This window comes from Oryzias melastigma, linkage group LG6 (assembly GCF_002922805.2).
Source record: "Oryzias melastigma strain HK-1 linkage group LG6, ASM292280v2, whole genome shotgun sequence".
Taxonomy (NCBI): Eukaryota; Metazoa; Chordata; class Actinopteri; order Beloniformes; family Adrianichthyidae; genus Oryzias; species Oryzias melastigma.
This window is the reverse complement of record NC_050517.1, coordinates 1,123,839-1,133,915: the sequence shown is the minus strand read 5'-3', so window position 1 is coordinate 1,133,915 and position 10,077 is coordinate 1,123,839. Positions and strand designations below refer to the sequence as shown.

The following is a 10,077-nucleotide window of genomic DNA, read 5'->3' as shown; positions in this document are numbered from 1 at the left end:
ATAATAATTAATATCAGTCTGTGATTCAGATATTTTTAGGCCAGCAGAGAAGGCCTTGCAGGCCCTGACGGCCCGCCACTGAAATTAAGTATACCACTCACAAATCCAGTAGCTCTTATTTTATTATTTTTTGTTTAAAGTAAATGTAGAACGACTAGAACAGTTCCATAGGGAACTGCCTTCGTTTTAACAGTCATTTAAAGATAAATGTCACAGTAGTCTTTGGTCTGCTGATACAGTTCTCCTGCAGACGTGGGAGTTTGTTTGGACGGAGTTCAGTGAAAAACCTGACTGTGGTTGGCTGCTCAGATTATGTGACAGGATAGTTTTCAGGTTTTAAAACAGTGAGAGGCAGATGTGTCCAGTGGGTGTGTGTGAACGTGAGAACAGAGGGTTTTTCCAGAACGTTTTGGAAGAGAGAGGTCAGACAAACAAAGAGTGTTGCTCAGCTGCTGCTGTGAGTGCGTGTCACCGCTCCTGCATGGATGGTGGGGGGTAAGAATCTGCTGTCTGCTTCACAGGATGACTCCCCCATGTGGAACAGGTAGGGAGCTAGCTTTCTGTCGCAGACGCTCTTTTTAAGTAGATCATAGACATGTTGGAACAGGGGGTGTCAGGGTTGTGTGGGCGGGTCTTCTGCCCCCGACCTTTTGCTAGAAATCCACCATCATAAATAGTCTTTTGAACAATAGTTAACATTTGAAGGCATAGCCATTCCCTCATAGACCTTTGAACGTTTTTGTATCAGATATTTTTGTCATTCCTGTTATTCTAACTCGTAATGAATCAGTGTAAACAGAACAGAGGCCAAACTAAAATAGACTTTCTGGTATTTGTCCTGAACTGCAGTTTCCAGAGAAACTGTCGGGCCAGCACAGAGGAGATGCTTTCCTCAGCAGCTGGTGCTGGTGTTGATGCTCTTTCTACTTCCTCCGGTCCTGCTTGAGCAGGGAATGGCTGAGGAGGTGCCGTCATCCGCTCACAATCAGGAGAGTCAGGAGTGAGCAGGAGGCGCTGACCTCTGGTTCATGCCGAGGCACATATCTCATGTCTGTTGATCAGAGGTCTCAAACTCAATCACACAAGGGGCCAAAAACCAAAACACACCTTAGGTTGTAGGCAAAACAGGATAAACATTTATTGAACACTCTAAAACTACATTTTTAAAACTTTAAAACCGTAACTTTATAACAAAATTATGAACTAGATATCCACCATTACCTGCGATAATGCTAGTGTGAATGCTGAAGCTGAATTTAGCTGCTGAAGATGCTAGTGCTGATAACTGAAGATACTGAAATTGATAGCTGAAAACACTGAAGCTGATAGCCAGCTAGAATATTAGCTACATGCCAAATTAGCCACAAAAAAAAAAATCTTAGGTTAGCAAAACAGTTAGCTAAACTCCAGAAGAGAATAGAAAACAGGAAAAAGTCTAATTTAGCCAAAACAGCTAGCATGTATCTGAAATATTAGCTAAACTCCAAAATATCCCAAAAAAATCTTAGTAAATGCTAAAATAGTCCAAAAATCTAGCAGAATGACAATTTTTTAAACTTTTACATTGTAATTTTTTTTTTACATAATTATGAATAATAAAAATGCGGGGCTATTATTCCAGAATAAATCAACTAAAACCTTAAATAACTTTCTGTAATTTAATCTCCATAAAATATATTTTTTCAAAATTATAAGAGTTAGAAATAAGTGCAACATAACATCGGGTCATTAATAACAATAAAATAAAATGATCTGGAGGGCCGAATCCGGCCCCTGGGCCTTGATTGTGACACATGTGCTATCGATGAACACTAAGTTCAAAGGAGGTGGGGGGTGGGGTTCTTTGACAGGCCGGCATTTAAATGTACAACTTTACCAATTCAAGTCCAGTTCCACCTACACAATATCTAGACCAACACTATATTGATTGATTGAAGGTACAGGCACGATAGTGGAGGAACAGTTTAAAAACTCTCCAAGAGGGTGGCCTCTCTAAAAACCTGAGTCAGTTTGTCCCAGAGTTTAGGAGCCAACACAGCAAACACACAAACGCATTTGGTCCTCTGATCCAGTAGCATGGACTTTAGGGGGGCAGAGATGCCCAGCCTTGGTCTTTTGCGAAGATTATATCATAATATTTTCAGATTGGAGTATCTAAGATCTGAAAATATTCTTGGGCAGATTTGATCAGGCTTTGAGATGAGAGGACAGGGCTGCAGGAAAAGAAAGAAGGAAGGAAGCATGAGCCAGCCTTTCCCCTCACTCGGTGTGCAGAGTCAGGTTTCCTCTCTGGAATGGGTTTCCTCTTTTATCTGAAGGTCAGTCACAGGTGACCTCTACAAAACTATGAGCACTTTGAGCCACAAATCAAAGACTTCTATCAGCATGTGCTCCACATACTGGCATCCAAGTCTGTTCCTGTAAAAGCAGATGATGAACAGCATTGCATCATTTACAGAGCGGCCTCCCTCTGTTTAGCTGGGTTTCCTGTGAGGAGGGCAGCTGTGTCTGACTTCCTGTCAGATGGGGATGTTTCCTGTTCAGCGGGGTGTTTCCTTTCAGGGACAGGACACTGGATGGGTCACAGTAGGGAAAGCAAACCGAACCTCAATAACATCTCCAACATAAAACTGAAAACAGAGGCTAACACAGCTGGCTGAGCAGCTGCAGTTGATGGTTTGATTCTCAACCATGATCCATTCCACATGTTAGCGTGGACTTGAAGAGACAGGCAAGCTTGTTGACTGTCTGTGACTTTAAATCCGAGCTGCACGTGCCCCTCCTCCTCCCCCTCCTCAGTGCATTTATTTTCAAATGTTTTCAAAGAATACACATGTGTATTCTTTGAAAACATTTGAAAATAAAATTTCAATAAATATAAATATTTGTTCAAAATCCGTTAATTTCTTTCAACTAAAATCAGAATAATTCCTTTTTTGTCAATTTGAATTTATTTTAAAGAAATCGTGATAAAATCGAAATTGTGAAATAAAATTGAAAAAATTGTGATTTTCTTTTTTTGCCATATCTCCCAACCCTATATCAGGGATACTTTATTGAACACAACTGTATGTGAAGACAAAAAGACAATTTGGTTAAAATAGATGTCAGTGAAGGACAGTGGGGTCATTCTGTTTATCTTTTTTTAGGGAGTCCATCAAGAGCGCTGTCCACCATGTCGCTTTCATCTCGCCCTGTCAGGCGCCTTACCTCCAGATCTATCACTAGGAGCCAGAGCTTCACTGGAGTCAACAGCCAGGACAAGCTTTACAGGTACAGACTGTCAGTGTTATATTCAGCTGAATCACTCTGCTGCTGCAGAACCAGCCTGACCGGAATAAACATACCACAAGAGTTATGTCATGAACCGCTATACTATGTCTACTGTGTTCAAAGTAAATTCTAAAATTGGATTCTTTTCAACAATAAAGCATAGTTTTTTTGTTTAATTAACATTCGACTTTAAATTGAAAAACCGTGAGACAAATGAAAAATTATCTCTTCATAAAAGTATGTCTTTAGATGTTTGAAAACTGTGTTGCAGAAACCTTGCGGTGTTCAGCACCCCGGGTCTCAGCAGGAAGTCCAGCAGAGCCAGTAGAATGTTCACAATGTCCACCAAATCTAACGCACCACCCAAAGTTCCACAGCCAGAGCGCCTGGATGAAGTCTACGAGGCTCTGAAGAAAGGCCTCCAGTGAGTGCACCTGTGTCCATGTCACTGAAGCTGCTGCCACCACCCCAGACCCTAGAAACCTATCACTCTTTTGATTGTGTTCTCAGGTCTTACCTCCACTTCTGTCAGAAGGATCTGGACAGCATTAACAAACAGATAAAGAAGTCAAAGAGGAACTCCAGACTGGTATGTAGACCATTCTTTCTGATGAATTGGGTTAGATCCTCTTGAGGTACAAACTGATGTGAATCATTTCCCCTCAGGGTTTCCTGTATGAACAAGATAAGGTGAGCACATGATGATCCTATCACACATGGCTAGAATGACTTTGGCTAAAAACAGCTGAAGGAAAAAATCTGATTTTTATTTTTCTTTCACAGCAAGTTAAAGTGATCGAAAGATTCATCAGGCGACTGGAGTTTCACCTCAGCAAGGTCAAATCAGTTTTGTTTTGTGATATTTCATTATCATCTTTCAGAAACTTATCATTTTAAAGCACTAGGTGTGTTACAGATCAGAAAACTCATGTTTCAGATCGTGTCACGGTTTTTCACTCAGTATTTGGATCATTTTTCAGGTCAATAAAAAGGAAAAAATAACTAAATTAAAGCTAAAAAGTAAAAGCAAGCTAGTTATATTTATTTTTTGAAAAGTTTTACAACATATTTTTAATAAAACATATATAAAGTACTCAGCAGTAGATGTGTGTGCCGAACTGTGGCATGTGATCCGTTACACCCCTACAACGCAGCAGGCAGGAATAAAACCAACTCAAGAGTGAGTCTAGTTCTAAATAGCAGTACAACAACAGGAGAACAGTGATCAATCTCAGGCCGCAAACAGATCCTGAATATGATTTTTGATCAAATCTAAGTCTATATGGAATGTATAACATGATTTTCTGATGGCAGATTTACTGAAAGGTTAAAGCGTCTTTGAAATGTTTGAGTTGAAAAAAGTTTCTTTTTTGTTTTCTTGACAATTTAGAGCTAATGCAGCAAGTTGTGGTCATTGTGGTGCAAATGTGTCATTGTTACTTAGACATTTGAATCCATAGAGGCTTACAAATGAAGCTCATACTCACCAACTTTGTTTGTCGTTTAGTTCTGTTTTCTTTTGCTGCTGAGCACTAGGGGGCAGTGTGAGTACTTTTGTTGTAACAGGAACTGATGAAGCATTGAGGTATACTGACATCGTAACTTGAGAAGGTTTTTCCGTGTTCTTTAAGAATAGAGACAGGTGGAGTAGGGAGGCAGAAGAGTCAGAAATATACAGCTGGGAAATCAAAGGAGCACTGTAAACCGAGCTGCGACCTATACCGAAGTATACACCTGACCACTCTAAAGCATTTAAAGTAAAAACACAATCCCCAACATGTTCCTGAACGTCTAACCTTTGCTATCAGCTCAAGAACTTGCCTTTTCTTCCTCCCTGTTCTACAAGCAGAAGCATGAAATGTGCGACTCCTTTCTCAGGTTGAGGAGCACCATGAAGCATACTGCCTGGTGAGGAGGCTGAGAGACGGAGCTGACAAGATGATAAAGGCCTACACTGCCTCTCCAGGAAGCAAGGAGGCCAAGGAGTGTTTGGCAGAGGCTAATAAAAGCTACAAGGAGTACACAGAGGTGAGGTGCAGCAGGCAGGCAGTGCTGTTCACATTGATGATGATGTTGGAGACTGTTTACACATTACATGCGTGATCCTCTTTGCAGAGAATGTGTGTTTTGGAGAATGAGCTGGAGAGCCAGCTGGGAGAGTTTCACATTAGAATGAAAGGTAAGAGATAGATCCATAAGCCATTTTCTTTTTTGTTATCTGTAAAGAAACTGACTGTTTTTTTTGTTTTGTTTTATTTGAAGGTCTCGCTGGATTTGCCAGGTTGTGTGCCGGTGATCAGTACGAGGTTTGTCTCCTTCAACGTCATTATGATCATTGTTCACACACATGCAACAACTAAAGGTTTAACATTCTTCCTGTGAGCTAGTTGCACATTGTGCAACAGAGTCTGTAAAGGTGTCTTGGAAATGGCAGTAGCTTTGATTTCTGATGCCTTTCTGTTCTTTGGCAAGATCACTTCTATATTTCAACAGTTGCTATCCTATTCTTCTGTCTGAGGGACAAGTTCAACTGTGTTTAAACTAATATACCAGAGGTCTGCAACCTGTGGCTCCAGACCAACGTCTGGCTATTCTACCCCTTCATTGTGGCTCTCTGGTTAAAGAAAAATACAAAGCTTTTACTTTAAAAAAGTCACTATAAAGTAAATTTAAAAAAAAAGTAAAATAACTTATCACTCTGCTAGCCTCCAAATCACAGCATTCGATAATCAAGAACTAAACTTTTTGACAAATTCCACTTTTTTAAGTGTGCCTCTTAGCTCAAAAATACAGTTAATTAGCTCTGTTTTAAATTTAAAAAGATTAATGAATTTCTGGCAAAGAAGCACCACTAACGTTTAAAATATATATATATTTTTGTCATTACCTACCAGTAGATTTACTGAATTGAGATGATGCTATGTGACACAGGAAGTCTTTTATTTTGAAAGAAGTCTTTCATATTTAGAAAAAAAAATCTATTTTCTTTTTTTACTTACAGTATGCCAAAAAAATAATAATTTATTTTCTATTTCTCATAAAAATAACAACATAAATACAAATTCTTATTTTTCTAAAGGATGTGTGGCTCCTACTGGGTTGCGCTCAGTAAGAAATCAACCAAAATGGCTCCTTAAGTGTTAAAGGTTGCAGACCCCTGTAATATACAAATAGTCCAGGTTTTGTCCTACAATCTCTATCTACCTGTGCTGTTCAGACAACAAGATAACTCACACAAGCTCCATTTAGTTGATATTAAAAATAGACAAACAGAGGTATGGTGAGAAAGTCAGAAGGTAGAGGAGAGTTTTAGACACTTGGGGCAGAAGGGTTCAGATGTTACAAAGATGGGAAGATTTACATTTCTAACAATATCAGAGAAATATTATTTAGTTTAGACATTTTAAAAATATATCTTGTTATTTTCTGTGTCAAGAGAAAGAAATGGCAAAAAGTGATAAAGCTGAAAAAGGATCATGACATCTAAAGGTAGCACTGCACTGAAAACAGACTGACTGCTTAAAGCCTTATAGTCACAACTGCCTTTACTGTTGGATACTGGGGGTCTGTGGGTGAATCATGGGCAGGTGGACTGTACAAACTTTTATGATTGTAGACAACCCGATGAGCCTGTAAAGCAAGCATTTTTGTACACATTGTTTCTCTACAGCAGGGGTGTAAAACTCAATCACACAGAGGGCCAAAATCCAAAACACATCTTAGGTCACGGGCCGAACAGGATAAACCTTTATTGAACACTCTAAAACTACATTTTTAAAACTTTAAAAACATAACTTTAGCATAATTATGAACTTGATATATAGCATTATGTGCGATAATGCTAGTGTGAATGCTGTTGGCTGAATTTGATCTAGTGCTGATCCCTGAAGATACTGAAACTGATAGCTAAAAACACTGAAGCTGATGGCCAGCTAAAATATTAGCTAAATGCCAAATTAGCCTAAAACCCTAAAAAAAGCAACTTAGGTTAGCCAAAACAGCTAGTATGTAGCTGAAAAAATAGCTAAACTTTAAAATAGCCTAAAAAAACTGAAAAAAGCGAATGTAGGCGAAATATTAGCTAAGCTACATAATAGCCCCCAAAAAATAGTAGTAAATGCCAAAGTAGTCCAAAAAGCTAACAGAAAGCCAATTTTTATTAATTTAAAACCAATAATTTTTAACATAATTATGAATAATAAAAAGGCAGGAATATTATTTCAGAATAAATCAACTTCAACCTTAAATAACTTTCAATATTTTTCTCTCCATAAAATATGTTTTGTCAAAATTATACTTCTTTAGTAGTTTTAAAAGGGAGACTTTAAAAATAGAGAGGAGCGGCCGCATTTTAAGAGGAGCGCAGGTGTGTCTTGCAATTCCCTTGAGGTTTGGAAGGGACAAAAATGGAACATTCTCATTTCTAACATTCAGACTGCGTGTAAGGAGCACACGCTTATCACGTGACCAGCACTAACGGGCTCCTTGCAGGTTGTAAGGAGGCCGTTAGTGCAAGCCACAGAATTGGAGTTGGTTGGAAAAATGAGAAATCCATATGACACACCTGTGTCTCACCTACTCTACATGTGTTGTATAAGTGTTAGCTACAACCTGTTAATCCCAGCATTTCCATCCATCCATCCATTTTCTTGACCGCTTTGTCCCTTTCGGGGTCGCGGGGGTGCCGGAGCCTATCCTGGCTGCTGAAGGGCGAAGGCGGGGTACACCCTGGACAGGTCGCCAGTCTGTCTCAGGGCCTCAATCACACACCCATCCACTCCCACATTCACACCTAGGGGCAATTTAGAGTCACCAATTAACCTATGAAGCATGTTTTTGGACGGTGGGAGGAAGCCGGAGTCCCCGGTGAAAACCCACGCATGCACGGGGAGAACATGCAAACTCCACACAGAAAGGTCCCAGCCGGGATTCGAACCGGGGCCTTCTTGCTGTGAGGCGAGAGCGCTAACCACTGCACCACCGTGCAGCCCTATCTGTTAACCCCAGCATTCACATTGAAAAATATGTGCTTGAACATTGAACAACATAAGGTTAGTCTGGAGCAGAAGTGGTTTGCTGTTTATATGCCTCTGTGGGCATCAGGGGTTAAAACTAGATTTAATGTGAACACCCAGCTAAAAAGTGAAATCCATTTTTATTTTTGGAATGAAGAGTTAGCTTTAACTGCTGGGCAGAACTACACCTGTCCACACATGAAGCTAAAGAAGAGCTGCCAAAACGTCCTCAAGGGTTTGGCCTTTGTCATCCCCTGCCTATGGGATGCAAATATCGACCACATATTTATATAATTGATGCTCTACTGCTGAATATGGACATCAACTTCCTGCTGTGTTTTCCTGCCCAGGTCCTTATGAAGTACGGCCGGCAGCGGTGGAAACTCCGTGGGCAAATGGAAATCAACGGCAAGCAAGTGTGGGACGGTGAAAAGATGCTGTTCGTCCCGCTCATCGGCGAGTTTCTCACCGTGAAGGTTAGTGTCTGTGTCAAGCTTTGTCATCTGTGATAAGGTTCAGGTCAGGAGCGCTGCACCAGTAATACCTGCTGCAGTTTGACAGTCTCTTCTGATGGGAGCGATTAAACAACTCTCTGTGGTTCTCAGGTAACAGAGCTGAAGAGCCTGGCCAACCATGTCATAGTAGGAAACGTTTCCTGTGACATGAAGGACCTGTTTGCTCCGCTGCCTCAAATGGTAGCTGTGGACATCAATGATCTTGGGACCATCAAACTGAGCCTGGAGGTCACCTGGAAGTAAGTGTGACTGACCATGCTCTCTGTGTACTGAAATAAAGGACAGTCTGTTTTTAGCACATCTCGTGCTTTGTGATTTTATATTCTGTGTCTAATCTGCTCTTTAATCTCCTCCTCAGTCCGTTTGACACAGATGAGCCAGGAGGACCCATTAGTCCGATAATCAAACCGACTGCTGACAGCGGCAGGTTTTCAATACATGTCACCCCTCTTCCTCCTGACACCGCACACCCACCAGATCAAGTCTTCCCCGTGAGTTCCACCACATATCTGTCATGAAAATGCAATTATGTTTCTACCTTAAAGACTTTGTGAGGGTGGTACCTGGACAGTTTAGGATAAAGTCACAATTGCTGTGGTTTGTGGTAAATTGTTTTAAGTAACGAAGTCACAAATGGCTTGACGACCCACTCCAATGAAAATAGTGTTTTTAGCATGTCTTTGTAACATTTGTCTCATAATGGAGGACATATATAAAATCATTTAAGATTAAAACAGCTTTTCTGAGTATTTCTTTTTTCAAATTGTTATGGATCTAAGACAGAAAAAAACAGTTGTTTGACAAAGCTAATATTTGTGATGCAGCAACTGAAATGGGCGGGCCAAAGTCTCACTGCATCATTCCATTCTGATGCATCCACTTGCAAGCAAATAGATCCACTTTTGTCTTCATTAATCTCATCTGAGCTGTCATCTGGCTCAAAGCTGTACAGCTGGAGAGCTCCAAACTCATTTGCTGTTTTTGTTGCACAGTTAATGTAAGCTTGGGGTTGTGAGGAGTTGTGAGCTAGTGGAGGAAAGGAATGATGGGATATCAGCAGAGGGTTTCTTCCACGCTAACAGTCCCGCCCACAAACCAGATATGAATTTCTAATGAACTCCTGCTGCTCCGCAGAAAATCTGATTTAAAAACAACAGATTTTCCGAGTTTGACCAAAAATGGCATAATCATAATTATAGGATCATTGGGAACGATTTTACAATAGATCAAAATATAGCTGAAGTGGGACTTTAATGATATTGTCCATTTGTGAT

The 10,077-nt window shown here is 40.3% G+C and overlaps 1 protein-coding gene across 3 annotated transcripts in view; it reads left to right on the top strand.

Moving 5' to 3' along the window:
• The window catches only part of ripor1 (RHO family interacting cell polarization regulator 1), a 51,915-nt gene that overhangs the window by 27,294 nt on the left and 14,544 nt on the right, over positions 1-10,077 (top strand). For all 3 annotated transcript variants that reach the window (XM_024282218.2, XM_024282217.2, XM_036212156.1), the window contains exons 2-12: positions 3,150-3,273; positions 3,545-3,697; positions 3,784-3,862; positions 3,940-3,963; positions 4,057-4,110; positions 5,152-5,301; positions 5,389-5,452; positions 5,536-5,579; positions 8,639-8,764; positions 8,894-9,042; positions 9,162-9,294. In XM_024282218.2, coding sequence (XP_024137986.1) covers positions 3,176-3,273; positions 3,545-3,697; positions 3,784-3,862; positions 3,940-3,963; positions 4,057-4,110; positions 5,152-5,301; positions 5,389-5,452; positions 5,536-5,579; positions 8,639-8,764; positions 8,894-9,042; positions 9,162-9,294 — 1,074 coding nt within the window. In that variant the 5' untranslated portion in view covers positions 3,150-3,175. The remainder of the gene's footprint in view (positions 1-3,149; positions 3,274-3,544; positions 3,698-3,783; positions 3,863-3,939; positions 3,964-4,056; positions 4,111-5,151; positions 5,302-5,388; positions 5,453-5,535; positions 5,580-8,638; positions 8,765-8,893; positions 9,043-9,161; positions 9,295-10,077) is intronic.